The sequence below is a fragment of the Larus michahellis genome, chromosome 7 (assembly GCF_964199755.1).
Source record: "Larus michahellis chromosome 7, bLarMic1.1, whole genome shotgun sequence".
Taxonomy (NCBI): Eukaryota; Metazoa; Chordata; class Aves; order Charadriiformes; family Laridae; genus Larus; species Larus michahellis.
Window position 1 is genome coordinate 53,019,404 of NC_133902.1, and position 20,601 is coordinate 53,040,004.

Sequence of the window (20,601 nt, forward strand, 5' to 3'; positions counted from 1 at the left end):
GTTTATGTCCCACTATGGCTGCCTGCGGCAGGCCACGTGACTCTCCCCACTGGGTGGCCGCTCTTGCTGCGCGGCCGCCGGACTCTATAGTTCGGGGCGCATAGGCGGGAGGCTGGGGAGTTCTCGCGAGAGTTGGGATGGAGGGCGGGGGGGCGGTGGCGGAGGGAGGGGGAGGAAGTGTCATGGCGGCGGCGGTAGCGGGCTCAGGCGCGGGCTCCTCGGTGCGGGGCGGCGGCGGCGGCTCCTCGACGGCGTCGCGCTGGTTCTTCAGCCGTGACCAGCTGGAGAACACCCCATCCCGTCGCTGCGGCGTGGAGGCCGACAAGGAGCTCTCGTACCGGCAGCAGGCCGCCAACCTCATTCAAGATATGGGCCAGCGCCTCAACGTGTATCCCAGCGGGGCCTTGTGGGGTGGCCGGGGACGGGGCTGAGGGAGGTGAGGCGGCGGGGGCGGCGGGAGCACCTTTTTTCACCCCCCCCCACCTCTCCCCGTTGTGAGGAGCCTCCCCGGGACTCTTCCTGCTCCCTCTCGGGGGATGGAGCTGTGGCCTTGAGGCACAAAATGGGAGGAGGAGCCTGGCCAAGCCCCCGCTTCGCCGCCTTTGTCGGCGTGTGAGCGAGGCTCGGGATGGAGGTAGAGTCGCCTCAGGTCTCCGACTTACGGCTGGGTCGGAGACCTGAGGCGACTCCACCTCTGGCCGCCTTTGTATCCATTGCTGCGGGTTTAGACACTTTTAAAGTGATCCCAGTTGCTTACAGACCCGTTTTTTCCTTGAAATGTGCATCTCCTCATTACCCATTACTTGATTTTTATTTATTTTTTTTAATCAAAGTAGGACTAAAACCTCAAATCCCCTTCTGAAGCCAGTACGTCGCTTTTGGTTCTTGTAAGCTGTTTCCTGAATATGCAGCCTTTCCTTAACTTAATCTTCCAGATCTCAGCTTACCATAAACACAGCAATTGTTTACATGCACAGGTTTTATATGCATCATTCCTTCACAAAATTTAATCGAAATGTAAGTATGGTTTTATACGCAGTAATAATATGCCCGTAATTTTGGCAGTCTAACTGAAAAGTGTTCTGTTCCTTTGCTGCATCGTAAATTTTGGTCTGTTTATAGGAATTTTAGCTTCTTGCCAGTGGTTTAGGAGCCATAATGATACTTCTTTTCAACTTTGAATTATTTTAACTAGGGGCAATTAGATTTTATCTTCTGCCATCGAAATAAAAAAAATAGGCACCATCAGCAAACACATTTCAGATATGTGAAGAATGCATTTAGATGTTTCAGATGCATTTAGATGTTTTAAATCTGGCTGGTGCTTATGTGCTGTAGTTTGAACGGCTGATGTGTAGGAGCACGCGTTTTTCTTAATGAAGTCAGTGGTGGTGCTAGCGTGGTGCGTGTCTGACAATTATAGTATGGTGATGTGTGTATCCATATGGATTATGTATCTGCATTTAAAAACCAGTGTAAATTCATTTAACTAGTTCAGTCTTAAGTGGCTTGATGGTAAGTCATGTTAGACAAGGAAAATGCTTAAATCTGATGAGAAAGTGCTGGCTCTTTTGTTTCAATTAATGAACTATTCAGCTGTGCTGAATCTGAATAGAGGCTATGTTATAAAGAAATGAATTCTTCTGTAAAATATTTTCTGTAATTGAGGGATTTTTCTAATAGGTATGGAACTGGAAATCCCAACCTGAAAATTTTAATCCTTTTTTATGTCCAGTATTGGATGCGATAGTTAGAAAGACAGTGATATTCTAGGTATTTGTTCATTTTAAAAAATAAAAGTATTTTGCATCAATATTTTATACCAACTTTGCAAAACAGTTAATAATGGTGGTGGTAGTATCAGTAGTTGGCGAGGGTGTTTTTTCTCAGATCTTGGCTTTTCATGATAAAAACCAGATTGAGCGTGTGACAGATGTTGTAGTCTAGACCAGAGCAGACTTTGGTCTGCCAAGGGGTAGAATCTTGCAGACCTTGCACTGTATGAAATTTGGGCAGGTACACGTGGGTTACAGCATTAGCCAACTCTTTTCCCTGGCATGAATTTGTTTATCGTTGGCTGAGCAAATGGACATCTTATTTGATGTTTATTCAGCAGGAATTACATATTAGTTTGTTGGTACGTTTCAGAAGTTTATTTAATTATTTTTGTGCAAAATCTGAGGTAAATTCTAAATTCCAGCAAGCTTGTTACCATAACTGTGGTGTTACAGGTCTTTGTATAATGAAAGCTAAGTGTTTAAGTACAACCTCATCTAAGTGTGCATAAGCCTGAAACACTTTAACTGGAAGAAATATATAATGTAGGTTTTGTATGTGTAGTGATAAAGAGCTGCGTATTGAATGGATATACGTATTAATTCAAATGTACTTCCCTAAAACAGTTTTCTAGTTTTAGAGCAAGAATAGCACACATGAGAATCAAGCAGGCTTTGTGGTGGAATGTGCTCTGTGAAAGTGTTTCTGTAATACATCAAGTGAAGGCAGTAAAACAGTCACTCTATCTTTCTCCCCTCCGCATAGCTGCCTGTGTAGCAGTAACCTGTAGCCAGTGGAAGAGGAGCTGGTGAGGCATCCAGCGTTTTCTGTGACTGTGGATGGTTTGTGGACTTGATAAACTTGGCAGAGCTGCTTGGAATGGAGAGGTCACTCTGTGTAGAGCTGCTGTAGCTGGGTCTTGTGTTATCTACATCGCCAGCTAGATTACTGTTTGTACTGTCATCTGGTAATCTAGGATAGATTTAGGTAGCAAGAAGCTTTAGCTGGTGTGTTCGGGTTTTTACCGGACGCTGGAAAATGCTGATCACTTTGAACTGGAGGCACAGTAGTATTTGGATATATAGTGCCCCTGTTATCAAAACTAAACCTTAAATCATACTTATAAATCTTAAAACTCACAAGTAAGCTATGTAAGGGCATAATGCCCTGGAAACTGCAACTATGACAGGAGGGGGAAAGAGGGAAAGTGTGTTTTTAAATTAATTCTCAGATAATAGTATTCAAATAAAAGTTAAAGGCAAGTGCGCTGCAAGTGAGCAGTCAGTAATACTGATTCCTGCTGAATTACTTTCTGTAGTTCTTAATGAGTGTAAGGTGAAACAGCAGCTTTGAGTGTGTACTGATGGACAAATGGATTTTCTTATTTTTCTATAGGGTAAAGGGGTTGGTCTCAAAGTGAATGTGAGTCACTTTTAAAATACTCCCAAACCATCTGGCAGGTTCTCTGTAGAGAAAGCAAAAACTGAGGACTGTAATAAATACTTAATATCAAATCTCCAGAGTACTTGGCAAGCTAAAAAATGTAGCTATTCATCCACTGCAGGAAGAAACTAGCCCTTAGAAATTAAATAGTAAGGTACTGGCAGCCTTGGAGCTAAGACCTAGCTAAAATTTTCTCCAGTGTGTGCAGAATATGTCTAATGATTTTTTGGGGTGTGTGTGTGTAGTGATGTTTATCCATGGCAAGAAGGAATCTGAAGGCTGGGGCTAGAAAATTAGATGCCCATTAGTCAGAATGCCTTATGATCTCCAGGTGAAAAAACATAGCCTTTGTTTTCTTGTTTTATTGGCAGGTTAACGTTTTTAGTCATGTAATAAACACTTGCATATTTATCAACATGTGTAACTCCTGAGTTATACAAATACCTATGTATGTCTTACATATAGGTCACATGCACTTAATTGTTAATAAACAGGTCTTCTAGTGGAAGGTCACTTACTGAATAGCTGTTCTCTTAATTCTTTTTTTCTTCAGTAGAAGTTTCTGCTAAACAATTTTACAGGCTTTCAAGATTTTGAGTCAACTGTGAATAAGGAACAGAATTCCCAACAGTATCTTCAATCTGTAGAGCTACAGGTGTGGCATGCACCAGTTAATGTAGTCTTTGTTCATTTTGAATGTGTTACACTTACTGCTCTAATGACCAACTGTCCCTGGTTTTATGAAGTTACTGTGGGCTAGCAAGTCACTTCAGAATTGCTATAGTTTATTTGCAAAGTACATACATCTAGGTGCAAAGAAGAACATATTGAAGTTTTGAGGTTGCAATGAAAGCAGGATAAGACCTTGCAAGGTTGGTGTGCTCCAGTAATAGGGAGGAAACTTGCTTTACCAATCCTGGTAAGCAGAACTGGATGCCCTGACTACTAATTTTCCCTAATCATGCAAATGATGTTTCAGGAACTACTATGAACCTCCTCAGCAGTAGTACAAATTATTCTTTCTAAATTACTGTTGACCAGGGCATAGTAACTTTAGTTTGCTGTGTATAAAGTTAGTCAGTGCTAATATCAGGGTGGAGAGGAATCTTGCTGGCTTTTTGTAGGAAGTACTAGCCTGACTGTTTACTTTAAAATATCTTGAAAATTAAAATTCTTCTGGAAATACTGTTTCTGTAGTACTTGGTGTGTTTGATATTATACAGCAAATACCTCTCTAAGAGGCTTATTCTTCAGTACACTGTGATTTGAAGAATAGAGAAGGGGGGAAAATCCTTGGTATGCTGTAAACGAGAGGTAAGGCATCCAAGTGGTTGCTGTATTTTCAAATATAACCCTTAGAAATGCCATGTGGAATACCAAACAACCAGTAGAAAATATACTTGATGATGTCAGGGTTTTTTTGTGTGTGACATGCAGTGGAACTTAGTATAAGTGCCTAAGGGAGGGTGCAGGGGGAATTTTTTCCCTAAGTGCAAGGTAGGTGAGTTGTGCAGAGGGTATTTTTTTTGTTTCCCATCCTCTATATTCCCTTGGTGTCTGTTGTGCCCTGCCCAAATTGCAGTATTAAACAGTTGACTTTGCACTTACGCAAAGTTCTTAAAACTTTCATAGTATGCAACAAGCTTTATCAAGGCTGTTTTGGGCACTTCAGTTCTGGTTTTAATCTTGCAGTTTAACATATTTGCTGGTTTTATGCAATGTGAGATCCTGGTTATAATTAAAAAAAAAAAACAACAAAACAACTTGCAACTCTTTGTGTTCACATTTGAAAAACATTTATCACAGACTGGGACCACTTAACATCTTAAGCTAATTTGTATCAAGTCAAAAAACATACTAATATTGTCATTAAAAGGGAGAGGGAGTTCTCAGGAAAACTTCTGTGCATGCTGCAGATGTAGCCTGAAATTATTCCAAATGCCTTTGTTGTAGCAACAGTGGTTTTACAATGTCTTGTACTTTTTAAGTGAAAAAGGGTTTGTACCACGTTTACCAATAAAACTTGCTGTATAATGCTTTTCGACGGTCATAATAAGGCTGTTGTGTTTTGATTTTTCTGTTTCAGTGGGACTTGGTTTCTGAGATTCTCAGCTAGTACAAAAATGGGGTTTAATTTCATAAATCATGTGTGTTCTTCTGAAGATATTTCTCAAAGTCTTAAAGAATTTGAGTGCATGATAGATAACATCTTTAAATCATTTCATTTGTTTTATAATAAATGAATACGTTTACATATAGGAAGCTTACAGCTTTGTCAGTTCTGTGTCTTTAATTTTGCTCTTTCTACTTTGCTTTTTCTGTCATTTTTGAGAATTGGGAATGAATGAAAGCATTTGAGTAACTTTGCCAATTATATGCTCAGCAGGGTGTGTTGTCTTCACTGAAGACTGTATGCATGCCAAGTCTGAAATTTTATTAGGATGTCTATTTTCCTGAATAAGTACCAAGGGAGACAAAAATACTGACCTACTCTAAACTGGGAATGAGAACCACGACAAAGATATGAGATTCTTTGGCCAGAAGCCAACGCTTCTTTTTTAAGGAAATGGATAATTGGGGTGCACATAGATTTCTAATGAACCAGAGTTAAATGGCAGTTAATCAGTTTGACTTCAGTCAGCCTCCAGAACTGTGTTTTATGTAAGGTCTTGGAGATCAGGAATTGTGTGGAGATTTCTTGGCCAGAACTGATCTGTTTCAGTAAATTAGAAAATATCCTGAAGTCAGCCTGATGAAGGAGGTACTTTTTTGGAATGAAGTAAAACTTCAGTGCAGTCAAACATAGAATAATAGTGAGTGGGAATTTTCTGATAATTTAATTGTGCAGTTATTGGTGACTTGGTTTGAAGAATGTCTCTGTGAAATGTAAATTTTTTCAGCCATGGTCATTGTTGGAAGTTGATTTTTCAGAAAGGTAAATTGTGAACATTTCATGTATGTGAAACTACCCACAAACGGTGTGGAAAGAAACCTTGTGTTAGGATATCTTTCAACTAAACTTGTACACAGAGCTAGGAAAAACTGCAAGGCTTGAATGCAGGTTCTTGGGGATGAGCGTGTGGTGCTTGGTGGGGATGGTAAGGCTAGAGAGAGGCAGGGAAGAGCAGGGAGCAACAGTTCATTGCTCACAGTGCAGTTGCTTTTGTTCTTCTTCAGCCCAGCAGTCAGGCACTGCTACAGGTTACTGACTGAATATCTGGTTTGTTTTAAATTTTTCAAAAAAAGGGAGAAATTGTGTGGTCCTGGGGAGATGGAAAGGATCTTCTACTTACTTTCAACTAAAGCTTCTTCCCATCTTCCATTCTGTTTCCGATTCCATACGTGTCATGACTTAACTTTCCTTCCGTAGTGACTTCACTACATTAAGTCTTAGTTCTCAGTCCAACGTGATCTACCTCGCTATATCCTTTTTCCTGAGTTAAAAAAAAATAAAATGAAGCAGTTCTAGTCTCCTTGGTGTCCTCATTAATACCTCCTCGTTTCTGTCCAATGTCTTGTTGTCAAATTTTTTTCTTTATAACTTGGTTGATCCTTTCAACATTCCCCATTTTGTTTCTTCTCTGTTGTTCATGTTTCTCTGCTTTCCCAGCCCTGTCTGCTAATCTGGCTTTTCCCAAAAGTTTCGGATTATGTCTGAGAATGTAACCCTTCCTCTTGGGCTGGCCCTGGTGTAGAAGGTACTAGCCTCAGACACACCTTCCTCACTTCTGCCTGCCCTAAATCAGTGAAGTACCCTGGGGAGAGGTTACCACAGGGCTATCACAGGGCTTATATGGATGAAACAACTGTAGACAAGAGATGTTTGCCTGGGTTCATGCATTACTGGGCTGGAGCACAGTTTGTCTGCACAATAAAATATCTTTATATGGCATGCGTATGTTGGGTTATACTTGGGCGTGCTACTTTACATCTTCTGTTGCTTCAAAGCTGTTGATACTCTAGCTTTCTGAACTCCAGAAAGTCTTTCCTTCACCTTTAGTGTTTAAAAGTTTATCTCCCACTTTAAGTGAGATATATTTCAAGTAGTGTGTCCCTAGCAAAGGGAATTTCTTCCAGAATTTTGAATCGTTACTTCAAGCAATGTGAGTAGGAACTTCTCAAAAATCATCAGAAGTCTTAAGTGGCAGTGTTAACATGGTCGGGTTACCTGACCATGCAACACCTGACTTCAGGTTTTTATTTCAGTCATTTGTAAGGCTTAAGTTACAAGGTTCTTAAAAAGAAAGTAGTTCTCTTGTCTCCATTGTGGAAGAATTTGCTCCCTGTGACTTGTTTTGGGTGGTTTGGGGTTTTTTCTTTTTTTTTGTTTTTTTAGAATACTAGATTTCTTCATGGCACATTTCTGTTCATGAAAGGGTATCACCTTCCCAGGGTGTCAGCTTTCCTCAAGTCTGCCAACTTACAAGTTTTACTTTAAGATCTGAGTGGACGTTCCAAAGTCATCTAGGGAAGCAAAAAGTACTCCCTCAATACATTCGAAAGCTCCTGAAATATAATGGGCAATCACTTAAATATTCAATTCTAATTAGTTTTGTTGCAGGTTTTCGTGTGTTGCGAATCATTATAGCAAGTGTTTCATTTGGACATAACAAAGTGCTGCTTGCTGACCAAAAAAAGAAAAGCAGTCCTCACTTTAGGGGGGAAGCACGGCTGCTATTCAGTTCGTTCAGTCGTTCTACTTGGCTGTTGAATGAGAAATCCAATACCTGCACTGCTTGCACCATGCATTAATTAAATACTCGACAAACAGCTATTTCGGTACCTGAATAAATGCTTAATACTGGCTTAATTTAACCAACTTAATCTGCTCATGTCTACATGAAGATTTCTACTGTCATTTTAGTTTCTGTTCAGCATGGGCAACTTTTGCACACAAAGAGGACCCTGGTTCTTCTGTTACGGTTATCCATGTTCTGTATATAGATACATCAGTCATTCTAGCTGACAACTAGGCATCAAAACTCTACTTCGTAGCTAACTCATAGGTGATGCTGAACTGTGAACGTGCTTTCCTGCCAGCTTATGACACCTAAGAGTTTTATTAACGTTTTTATCCTTAGATGTAATTTGTAGTCTCTACTAACATTTAACTACTGTGTTGTGAATCCTTGTGCTTTGTTCACTGCTGGTATATAGTAAAGTTTTTACTTATACAACCTATATTTATATAACAAGCTGCTTTCCTTAAAGTTCTCAGCAAAGTTTCTTGCTTCTTAGGAGAATCAAATGCTAGCAGAGCTGTTTTGACTTTTACTGGAAAGATGGTGTAATGGCTTACTACTGGGCAAGAAACTGGATGAACTTTCTCACAAAGTATATTTAACTTGAAACAGCCTGTTCTAGTGTGACTAAATCTTCTGGACTAAATCTATTCTTTTTATGTTGAACTAGAATTAGTCTGACCTCAGATGTCTTACTCACAAATGTAATTTAGTATTTATGCTACTCCTTCCCTGTGCTGCTGAGAGGATTATGTCACTTATAAAAGAAAACATGACTGGTTATTTTTGTTGCTTTGCATGGTTTCAGGACTGTTTAAAAACAAAAGCAAAAAACCCCCCAAACTCCCAAACAAATCCAACTTCTTAAACCTTTTCTAATTACCACTTTAGACTCTCCATAAAAATTCAAGTCCTACTCGTAAAAAGTTAAAAAAATGCATGTGTTTTTCTTCTTCAGATAATATCTCCTACGGCATTGTTTTTGGCTGCAAAAGTGGAAGAACAGCCACGGAAACTTGAACATGTTATTAAAGTAGCACATGCCTGTCTTCATCCTCAAGAGCCACAACTGGATACAAAGAGTGATGTAGGTGGAAGTCATGGTTTTAAAGATATTCGGATGACACTTCATCTAATGATCTGTTACATTGTCTTGACTGGATTATTGCTGTCTGCAAAGTAGAAAAAAACCCTTGTTTTTACACCATTTAAGTCTTTTGTATTACTTAATATAACTTACTAAAGGCTTGAATGTTTGTGTTATGAAACTTGAAGAGATTGCACTGTCTTGAACTTGTGTTATTTTTAAGACTTCTACATGTATAGTAGAAGACTGGACGTTAAGTAAGAGGTTTCATAAGTTACACCGTTTGCACTCTGTGTGTGTCTTTCTCAACCAGCAGCTCACTGTGCACTATTATCTATATTCTGTTTTAAAGGATGCGATACAGTTGTCAGCTGCTATCTCTGCTGTACATTGGTCTTCCTTTCATTTGCCAAAGTTTGTACAGCTTCCACTTACTTCGTAGTTCACATTTTCTTTCCTGAGATGAGTCTTCCTGAAACCAAATGTAGGAGGAAGTATGCTGGAAATGCACCAGAGTTGTTCAGCCTGAAGGTCGGGCTGAGCTAGTTATACCCAGCTGGACGTCAGCTGATGTATAAAACTATTTGAGCACCTTTGCTGTGCTCCCAGTTCTTGGATTGACACATGGAGGGGTGTGTATATATATGTGTGTGTGAGCCCACAAGCTTAAGCTAGCTTAACAGAGGCCAACTGAGTATTCCCAGCTGTATTTTAAAGTCCTTGTAAAATGGATAACCTGCCTAGGGATATTTGAGTTGATTTGCACTGGCAAGCCTTCATAATTCTTACAGCATCCCCCCCTTCTCCCCAAAATGCCAGTGGGTTTCTCGGGTAGAAACTTGTTTCTAATACCAGTGTTCAAATAGGAAGTGTATGATTAAAATTTTGAGACAATAGCTAGCTACATCTTGACTTGTTTGCTTATTTGTTTCAGGCATACCTTCAGCAAGCCCAAGAGCTGGTTATACTTGAAACAATAATGCTTCAAACTTTAGGTATGTCTTTCTCCGTATCTCCTGTGCAGCCAGCTTACCATGAAGAAGTAATGGGACCCAAGTAATTGCATTTTTTATGTGCTATTGGTACACTAGAATTTTACTGGTTTTGTGTACAACTGACCTGTGATTTTAGTTTCGTATTAGCAGTTGTGTTGTGTTCACTTTGGAGGAAAAAAAGGCATTATCTATACTTGTGAAATAGATGTTTGTGACAATTTGATGGGGTAGAAATGTGTACCTTTCACAACAGATTTTACCCCAAAGTAGTGAGTAAGTTGATTTTTCTTCATATAAGGTAGCATGTTATACTAGATTAGCTGTGTATGTGTTCTGAAGCAATTGGGAAGAGCTTTATACCAAGTGTTTTTCCCCATTTTGCCTTTCAATAGAAGAATGTGATGTAATTGAGCAGGGTTACTACCTCTGAATGTCACAAGTTGGAGTGTAACCATTTAATGGTTTGGGCAATTCCAAAATTTGAAATGGAATGCTCTTATCAAGAAACTCTTTGGACTACAATAAATAGAGACAATTACAGCTAGCAAGCCTGAGAACACAGACTTACTCAGATACTCTTAAATACCACTTTCAGTAGATTGTTTTTTTTAAAAAAAAGCTAACAGTAGTGACCTAATTCTTAAAACAGTGTCATAAACAAAGACAGGTTTCTTAAGGCACTGATCTACAAATTAACTTAATTTGTAATTTCATAGATGCAACATGTTTAAGTCCCAGAAATCAATGAATAAAGTATGTGTGCACACGGGTGTATTTCAGTGTGTCTGTAATATAGCTTTTATGGACTTATTTATGTATTAGAAACTGTTCAGATATGTTCAATTTTAAAAATACTGTGAATTCCCAAGTATATGTATTTTTAGGACTTGCAATTACTGAGGAATGTTTTACTAATTGATCTTGAAATGGCTATACCATCCACCATTCCGATGTGTGAAAAAGTGCAGAATAAGAGGCAGTTAAATAGTGTTACTTAATCTTCCGTGCAAAGGTTTAGCAAGCATTTTAGGTCTGTGGGGAAAGGAAAGGGGTTTGGTTTTTTATTTAACAGATGGAAATGTATAGCTCTAAAATGTATTCTTAACTCTTCAGGTTTTGAGATTACCATTGAACATCCGCACACAGATGTTGTGAAATGTACGCAGTTAGTGAGAGGTCAGTGACTTTTAACCACTTCTGTAAGTCCTTTTTTACCTTTCTAGTAAAATTTGAAGGTGATGTTGTTTGTCTAATATGATCTTCACCAACTGTGTTATCCAAAGAGTTTGTTTAAAGCTAATTACAAAAAGCTTGATCTTAACCTTTAGAGTCTGATAAAGAGTCCAGTTCTGCCCTTAATAATTTTTTTACTTGCTTATTAGCTTTGATTTTAATAACATCTGTTCCATGTTTTCTTAAATGACAGAAGCAGTTAGTAGTTGAAAACTGAATAATCAACTACTTAGAATTGTTCTGGATTGATTGTTTTCACCCTGAAGTAGTTTTACCAAGTAAAGTTTAGTCTGCATATTGGCTAGTTTCCTGCCTAGCAAATCTTTTTATGAATGCTTTTTTAAATCTTTTTTAATGAACCCTAATAAAGACAGTGCATAACAGGTCTGTGATCACATGCAAATACCTTAAGTGACTTAATTCTTTTTTCTGAGCAGGGTGTACTTACTTGTTTTGGATAGTAGCACAAATCCCCAAACCTTTTGTTTAACAATCATTTCCTCTAACTTGAATGCAGCTCATAAATGTGACTCTACTTAAATACCTGTTTTGTTCTTTTTTTTTTTGTTGTTGTTGAATTTTGGCACTCCTTTAATTCTTAAAATGGTTTCCTTTGGAGTTTAAAAAAAGAAAAAAAATCCTCTCATGAGATGGGGGATAAAAAAAATGAGGAATCAGTTGTAAAAGCACCTAAAATAAACTTTTCACTTTATGTTCCTTAATTAAAAAGTGTATGGTAACGAGTAGACCATGATTTTTACTCTTCAGTCATTAGCTGTTGTTGCACTGAAAAATGCAAAGTTAAGTGCTTCAATTTTTTTTTTCCCCTCTATAAATATAGGAAAGTTAGGTGCAACTTAATCATCTTAACTAGATCTGTTTTGTAGTAACTCTAGAATTAAAGTTGTTCTTTGAAGGAAAAGTATCTCTCCTTTCTCATTTTAAAGTGGCTTACTGGTTGTCTTCAGAGATTGATTCAGAGTATGAGTGGTGCTGTGTGTAAAGTAGCTTTATTGCCATTCTTGCTGTAAGGTAATGATTCTTTGCTTTCTGTCCAGATTTGATTGTGACTCGGTGCCGAAGTCTAGTTGCACCTAAAGTCTCAATAGTCTGCATCAGCAGCTCTGTAGGGTTTTGCTTTGGATTTTCTTAGCTGTGGGTCAGTGCAAATGCGAGCACATACTTCACTGTTTTGTGTGAGTCCCTGCACTTCTGCTTGGTGTTTGGGGCTGTGGGGAGGGGTGGCAGGCACAGGATTTCCACACTAGCAAGTGTATTTTACTCGGGCCTACAAGAGGAAAGGCATGCTTCTACACAAACTTTATTTCCTTTAGTCAAGGGTAGAGACTGCTCTAAGACAGTTGAGCTTTTTCCTTTCTGTTTTGTGTGCTACTTTTGTGTACTGACAAAATGCATACATCGAAGGTCCATGCTAACTTTTAAATTTGACATTTTAAAGCTAGTATTTAATATCAGCACAGTTTAACAAAATACGTAGAATTCTAAAATTATACCAAGACTTGAAATCTGAAGACTCTAATGAGTGCTGAAAATCCATGTTCCTCAAGCGCTGGTGCAAAGTGAATGTAACACACGTGATGCTTGGAAGCCTGCTCACTGGAGTAGGTGTGCTTGTTAGTATGTGTGTATGCAAATGGCATTCTTGTCAGCATATGCCCCTCTAAGGGGACGGGGGGGTGTGACTCGTGACACAAGACTCAAGTACCTCATATTAAAAAAAAAGACAATAAATTAATCCATAAATTAAAAACATTGAGCATGAAATCTGTAGTCAAGCATGCAAGTCAAGCAAGTAGACAATAATTGCTGTGGAACGTTAGTCATATATTGAGTGAATAAAGAGATGGGCTTGTAGGCACAGTGATAGGTCTTCAAAGGTGCAGTGGTATGATTTTAGTTCTCTGTTTCTTAACACTTACTTATTGGACAGTGTGGTGTTTTAATGGGAATAGGTGCAATGCTTAGATACCAAGTCCTGAAGCTTTCAAAATGTATCTAAGAATTGTCACTGTTAAGCCTTTAGTGCTAAAGGGATTGAGAAGTTAAAGAAATGCAAGGTTGCTTCATCTAGTTCTGGCAACATGTTGTTTTGGACAAAAAGCACTATTTCAGAAGGCAGAGATGCCTTTTTTTTTTTAATTAAAGGTGATTAACTTATTCAAGACAGTTATGATTAAGACCTCCATCTGTATGTCTGGGGAGAGAAGAAAAGGAGGAACATAATGTGGCTGACTGTTAAGTATCAAAAGAGAGGCAACAAAGTTAGCTGAGGTACCCAAGCGTACTTAAGGTTTTGGCTTGGCATGTGTGCACTGAATTGCTGTGGGGTGAGAAGATGCCCTTGTGATGGCTAAGCTTAATGGCTAAGAGGATGGCTGATTCTCCAGATCACTTTTTATTGTCTTGCATCTAGGGTAATGTGCTTTATGCTGTCACTGTTGCGTGTATTAATCTGTAAGCTATCCCCTTTTAAAAACAAAATAAATAATAAAAAAACCAAACCAAAAACAAACAAAGCACGTTCTGTTGATGATGCTCAAAAGATTCAGCCACATCCTTTGTCAGAAGACTGTCTAGTCTCATAGTGGCATACCAGAATCAGTTGCTGGAAGCTGAAGGTGAACTAGTAAGTGGGAATTGGTGCAAATAAATATAATTGCTTCAACATAGAACTCAAGAAAAAGTTTAATTCTTCATCTCTAATCAAAAGCCTTTCTGAAGGTAGTATTAGACAACAGAGATCACTGTAGATAAGGGGTGACTGGATGGATACATAATGGCTCGTGATGTTCAGGCATAAGGAATCTAATTATTTCTTCTGGTTTTTAAAGATTCGTGGGTTCATGAAACTGTTCCATCTTTACAATTTGGTCAGTATAGTAGACAAGGGAAATGGTGTGGGCTCAGTCTTTTTTCTGCACCATTCTTCCTCAGTGTCAAGAGACTGAGAAGAGGAGACAGGATCATCATTCCTTAGGATTCCACATGTCCTCTAAAGAATCTGGAGGCAGTGGATCTGTGAAGGCCTGTCAGCAAGCTCCAGTGCCCATGCCAAGGATGCTCCAGTGCCCATTCCAAGGATGTTCCAGTACTGAAGAGAGAAGAAAAGGAAAAAGAAAAAAAAAAAAAAACAACACCAAAAACTTCTCCTGGTATCGAACTACCTTAGTGGCTTGAATGCCAGATGAATGATCATCAGTGAAACTGCCCTAGAATCATGACATGGTCCTCTTAGGGTCTGGTGCAAAATCAGTGTGTTCCCAGCCTGCTTCTGGTAGAACTTGAAGTGGAGGAGTCTGTAGCCTCATCTCCATCTTGGGAAGTCTTCAGTCATTCCTTTTTCTGTATTGGTTACACAACCTTTTTTTGGAATGGAAGATCGGATCCCAAGGATTTCTGGCATTGTTCTGGCTGTTCTACAGGTTATCAGGTATCTTGAACACCCATGATCCTTACTAATCTTTTGTGGAAATTGCACTGTCAAATTCTTCAAACATACCATAGTATCTGTGTGCGTGGCTGCCATTGGTTAAATTGGGCTGATAAAGGCAAGGAGGCAGAAGAGGAGATTAATCGGAATGAACCTGCTTTTTCAGAGGGTATTCTGATGAGAAAAATTTAAATCTTAGTATACTAAGTGGTGTGGAAAGATCTTAAACACCAGCTGCACTCCAACATTGCTACAGGTGGCCTTCGCATTCTGAACAGGCTTCTACAGGCCTGTTCCCAAGGTTTAAATACTTTCTTGAAAGTAAAGCCACCAGGACTGCTCAGACTGGAATGCCTATGCCATGGCCTCCTCCAGCCCTTTCCAGATCCAACAGGCATCCACCACCATACCTCCAGTCAGAGCCTGTGGCTTTCTTCCTTTTGCCCAGGAGGACTTCAGCACGCTTCCTGTCTTCTCGTGTTGACTGGCTTATCTGCAGTCTTCTCTTTCCGGGGAATGCTTACGTGTGTTGTCAGGGTCCCAGGCACAGCCAGATACCACTCTCCTAAGGGTGACTTGGCAATCACGTTTTCATGATTATCTGAAGATCCAAGATAACGTAGTGTTGAAGAAAAGACTCAGATATCTTGGAATTGCACCAGCTGAACTGTGTGGCTGTGCCCAGTAAAAAGTATTTTGGTTTCCACTTGGGAAATTCTTGGAGACAGTAGCCTTTTGGAAGGTGTATCGGACAGCAAGTCCCATTTCAAAATCTTGATTACTACTTTAGTAATCCCCTGCCTTATGGTTGCTTCTGCAGCAGTGAGACAGGGTGGGTGTTTTAAATCACTCCCAAATTATAAAATATAAAACGTAATGGCTGGCATCAGTCATCAATCCTGCGACTTGCGAGTTATAACAGAGCAGTTCTGCTGGCATGTTTTAACCTCTCCTTCAAGATTATTTTAATTTGGAGGTGCACTTTCCCCTACTATAAAGGAAACAACACACCAAAATACAGGAACCAAAATTCATTAGCTTTAATTGTAGTGATGGATTCTACTAAACCAAAGCCGTCCTGAATGTATGAGAAGAGTTTGGGACAGATGTTTTCAATTTTGCCTTGTGTGACCATAGGCTTGAGTTGTGAGCTGAAATTTCTTGCTGATTTTGGCAATGATGATTATTCAGCTTTAAATAAGTTGGAGCAGTAACATCCTGCTTGTAGTATAGGTAAGGTATTTAGCACATTAATTTTTGATTGAGGCTAAAATGTGTGTTTCAAGGTGTGATTCTTTTCTTCCAGGTATGTGTTTTGATTTACTTAACTTTCAAGCTGATGTTAAGTAGAAGTTTTCCGGCATCTGCTTTTCTTCCCTGTTCAAAAGGGACGTTTCAGTGAGAGTAGAGACGCTTCTTGATCCGGTCCCTTAATTCAAACATTTTGTAACTTTACAGAATGTAGAAATCATTGAAGATCCTTTAAACATTACTTTGATGAAAAATGAAGAGCAAGACATCTATTTCAGTCTTATTCAACCATTCTGTGTTTTCATTTGTTTGGTTATTATGGTCTCGTTTCACTTTTTTGGTAATATTGCCTTACACTTTTTTGATGGGAGGGAGAGGAAAAGGTTGAACTCCATCATTATTTGTCATGCAGTTACCATTAAATACCATTACTAAATATTATAGTATAACACTGTCACGTTGTCAGTTCACGCTGTGGTTATAGTGGATTAGTAGAATCTGTGTGTAGGAAGGGATCCTGTTACCTCGCTACTTTCACATTCTTCTCGGATCATGGCACTGCCCAACTGTGTGGCATAGAGACAAATCTGATTTGTGCTCCTTGGCAATTATTAGAAGTCAAGTTAAATCACATCTCTAATATGCTGTTTAAAAATTAAATCTTAAAAGCCATTGCAATCTTTCTCAAACTTTATGGAAAGCTTATTATTAAAATAAAAGTTTAACAATATTCCCTTTGACATAAAATTAAACAATACACTTTCTGCAGGTAGCACTGATTTCAAGTGATAGTGTCAAAGTAAGAATTCAATGAAGGCTGCATTCAATCTTCAGTTAAAAGCATTGTGCCCAGCTATTCCATTATATGCATGTTACAGTAAGTTCTCTTACTCGAGTGAGGAGTGTTGGGGTTTCACTGGAAGGGGTCAGCGCTGGGTGGCTGTAACGGCCTTAATCGTCAGCTTTTTGTTTCTGGCACGTTGCAGTCTTGTGTGGGGTTTTTTTTCCTGACTGTAACTAAAACGAAGTTGTTTATTTTCTATCGAAGCTTTGCCGTAGGTTAAACAAATGCGGAACAAAATGTTATGAGTCCCTCTTGGTTAGAGGGAGGAGAAAACTTGTTTAATTTTTTTTACCATCTATCTTGGGAGCTTGCTGTGTTGCAGGGCATTGGGAGAGAGCTGTGGCTGGTTTCGGGGAGGTGCTGGGGGTGGGAGGGTGTTCTCCGCATGTCCTGCCACACTCCGCTCTGAGAGCAGAACTTGCGCTGTGCTACGAACTGGCGTTTACTGCCTGCCTTGCTGCAGGCCAGGGTTATGCTAGGGACCATCCGGGGATGCGGGTGGGGAAGCAGGTATTCCTGGAAGAGCGCGCTCATGCCTGAGGTGTTTGGGGTAAATAAGCAAAGGGAAATTGTCCCATGGGTTGTACAGCGGGAGGGTCAGGGAACGGAATGACTGGTCCATCTCCAGTTACTGAATGTAACGGGCTCTTCTGTATCGTGGAAAAGATTCTTTTAAAGGCTAGTTAGCTAGATTCAGATCAGTTCTGTGGAAATACCAAGTGGTGCTTTTGGAAGGTAAAACCGTTTTCATTTTGGAATGGCGCTGACCAGTGAGTGCAGATACCTAATCTCTCTGTTTTTCTTTTCTTACAGCAAGCAAGGATTTGGCACAGACATCCTATTTCATGGCTACCAACAGGTTGTTACCCTGAACCTCTTTGTTGCACTGTTGTAGCACACTATAGCTTCCTTTACTGCAGGGCCCCCTCCATGTGTCTTACCCTTGTTGCAGCAGGAGACTGGGCCATCTACAGTGGTGGTACCTTCCTGTTTGCAGTGCGGTGTATTGTACAAGGGCCTGACGGCACAAAGGGGTTAAATGCACAATGAGAAGTGTAGTGGTGCTTTCTGATGACATTTTCTCGATTGTGAGTGCATAAGTCTAAAATTGGTAGCCTGAATAGCAGCTAAAGATTACAAAGAGCTAAACTTAACCTAGAAATTCGAGCATCTTGGTAAGTACAAAACTATTTTTAGTTTACACTTGTAGTTAATGGCAGTTTTCTCTTAACTTTAAATATATTGATCCAATTTTAACTTATAAAATTGTAGCGAGCCTAAGATCTTTTCAACTAGCTGATTTTTCTTTTCAGATAGACTAGTAGTAGTCCAGTGTTCTTCCTTTTAGAAACAGGTCTTAAGTTTTACAACTATATATAAAGATTAAAGTACTTACATAAATTAAAAGTTATAGGATTCCAAATGGGGATTGTGTATACATAGCCTGCTGTAGAAAGATGGAATTTGAGAGCAGACTTAAGTCTTGATTTCTCGATGACTTCAATTTACTTCTTGCAAAACAACTTTGAGCTTTATTTAATAGGATTACATTGTGTGTAGATAGTTTTTAAGCAATTATCTGCTGGCTATTGGAAGTCTTCCAAATAAATATTTCTTGGTGGCTCCTTGATGGGCAGGGTACTGTATTTGAAACAGCTGTTAAGAAAAGCTGTGATAAAGCAGTGAAACCGAATCATGATCTTTGTGCTGCTGCCAGCTGGAAGCTGAAGGCGAGTTCACAAATACCACAAATACCTAGTGAAAGCTAAGCCCACGAGTCATTCACTCGGCCTCCCTGGACCCATTGCGTACCTTCCTCTAATCGTCTCATCTAGAGACTGCATAGTCAGCTGTATGCTCTTCACTGTAAAATTTTAATTGACCATATTATACTACTTTCTTTTAAGCACTTAAGTACAGTAGACAGACTGGTAAATTTATTTACTGTTCATCACACTTTTCATAGCAATAGCAAATTCAGCTTTTCAACTAGATAAATGCCCTGCCCTTTGTTTTCTGAAGGCAGTAAGATAGCTTACAAACTTAATTCATAAAAATGTTCCATGAACTATTGTTTAACTGCTGTTGCTTGACAAGTTATCTTATTCTGTGTGTTAATGGTTGATTTGTTTGGGTTTTCTGTTTTACATGTTTGATTTCCTTTGGTTCCTCATTACGAAATTTGTGCAACAGTCTTCACCTTACTACATTCTGTCTTCAGTACAAGCCCACAGTCATAGCATGTGTGTGCATTCACTTGGCCTGCAAGTGGTCCAACTGGGAGATTCCAGTATCAACTGATGGAAAACACTGGTGGGAATATGTAGATCCTTCAGTTACTCTAGAATTACTAGATGGTAAGTAATACTGCCTTTTCACATCTCAAAATTCAAGGGTTTATTAATGTAAAAATGGGAGCATAGTATAGTAAGAGCATAGCTTTATGGCTAAAGTAAGCCTCGCTGACTTCACATACCAGATCCTTGGGTGAAAAGTAGAGGAGAGGAGAGAACTTGACTTTTGAGAGCCTTTTCATTTCATCCTGTGGGCTGGGGCATCCACATACCTTTTGTAGGTGCAGGTTAGAATCTTGCTTTTAAGTGCTTTCCAGAACCAGAAAGGAGATGGAGATACACCAATGGAAAACCATGTAGTCCCGATCGTTTTATGTACATCAGTGGGCCACGTGTATGGCTTCACTGTCCCTGAGACAACTGTCTTTCAGGCTATACATAAAATTGCCATATTTATGAAAGTAGTTCTATGTTAACAATTTGGTATAGCTTATGAGACCACAAACCCCTGTAAAATATTTTGTTAAATGGCTTCTTTCCAGAAGGCGGCATATACCTAGAAGACCGTATACCTGGAAGTTTACTATCTTTTTAGTAGTACTTATTAGAGTGGAGTCTGAATTTGAGGTCTACATATGCTGCTGTAGTGGAGGTGGTGGCTTCTGGGGCTTTCAGATCTATGTATTGGACTTTGCTGTTAGTTCTAGAGTGAAGCACTTGTTTCGGAGTAGTGGTGGAGGCCTCCAGGTTTGGTAAGGCCCAGCATAGCTCCCCATGGCCTGCTCTTCTCCTCTGCTGAGCTTTTATTTCTTAATGGCAATAATATTATTTTTTTGAAAGGGGAAACTTGAGTAGATGTCATGCGAAGCACAGAACCAGAGTGAGCAAGTTGAAATGTCTCTGTCTAATAGGCTTCTTGAAGTTGTATCTGTGGTTTCAAATACCAGCCTGCCTTCCTTCTCATCTGGCCATTGGTTTTGTGTGCTTGGTCATGACATCATTTTGATTTTTAAAATCCCACGAGATGTGTGCTGTGAGCTGACGGTGAACACTGCTTAATTCCTCAAGTATTTCCAGAGGTGGGGTGTGTAACAGACTGGGGCAGACCAAAGCGCTGAGGCAGGTTTGTGCTGGGGAGCAGTGTTAGTTTATAACTTGCTCGTGGAGTTCTGGAGAAGCCAGTTCTTCCCGACCTGCAGGAGATCTACTTTTGCATTCAAATTCTGACTGTACCTAATTATTTTTAGCTTGTGAGTAAAATTAAATTTCAGTGGAAAGTATTTTTATTTGCAGGTGACCAGCATAGAGATCTGTGTTTCCCTGTGGACATAATAAATGGAAGGATCTTTGGGTTTTTAACACAGCCAGCTGCTTGCCCTTGAACACAAATTAATGACAAACTGCTGTTTAAAACAGGGTGCTTCAAAGGTCCGATGGCTCATATTTTGTTCAGAGCTGCTGTTGGTTGTTCCTAAAGTTCGGTGG

At 39.5% G+C, this 20,601-nt stretch overlaps 1 protein-coding gene across 7 annotated transcripts in view; it reads left to right on the forward strand.

Moving 5' to 3' along the window:
* The first annotated feature begins 151 nt into the window (after positions 1-151).
* Positions 152-20,601, forward strand: part of CCNT2 (cyclin T2) — a 25,452-nt gene continuing 5,002 nt past the window's right edge. For 2 of the 7 annotated variants that reach the window (XR_012588370.1, XR_012588371.1), the window contains exons 1-7: positions 153-388; positions 936-1,017; positions 8,920-9,048; positions 9,983-10,043; positions 11,157-11,219; positions 17,636-17,997; positions 19,016-19,179. Coding sequence is in view for 4 of the 7 variants with exons in the window: in XM_074595027.1 (XP_074451128.1) it covers positions 183-388; positions 936-1,017; positions 8,920-9,048; positions 9,983-10,043; positions 11,157-11,219; positions 17,636-17,681; positions 19,016-19,179 (751 nt within the window). In the remaining 3 variants the exon portion in view is untranslated. Of the gene's footprint in view, positions 389-935; positions 1,018-8,919; positions 9,049-9,982; positions 10,044-11,156; positions 11,220-14,583; positions 14,728-16,645; positions 16,856-17,635; positions 17,998-19,015; positions 19,180-20,601 lie in introns of those variants that run through there. The other 5 variants (XR_012588369.1, XM_074595028.1, XM_074595027.1 and 2 more) reach the window with 4 other exon arrangements.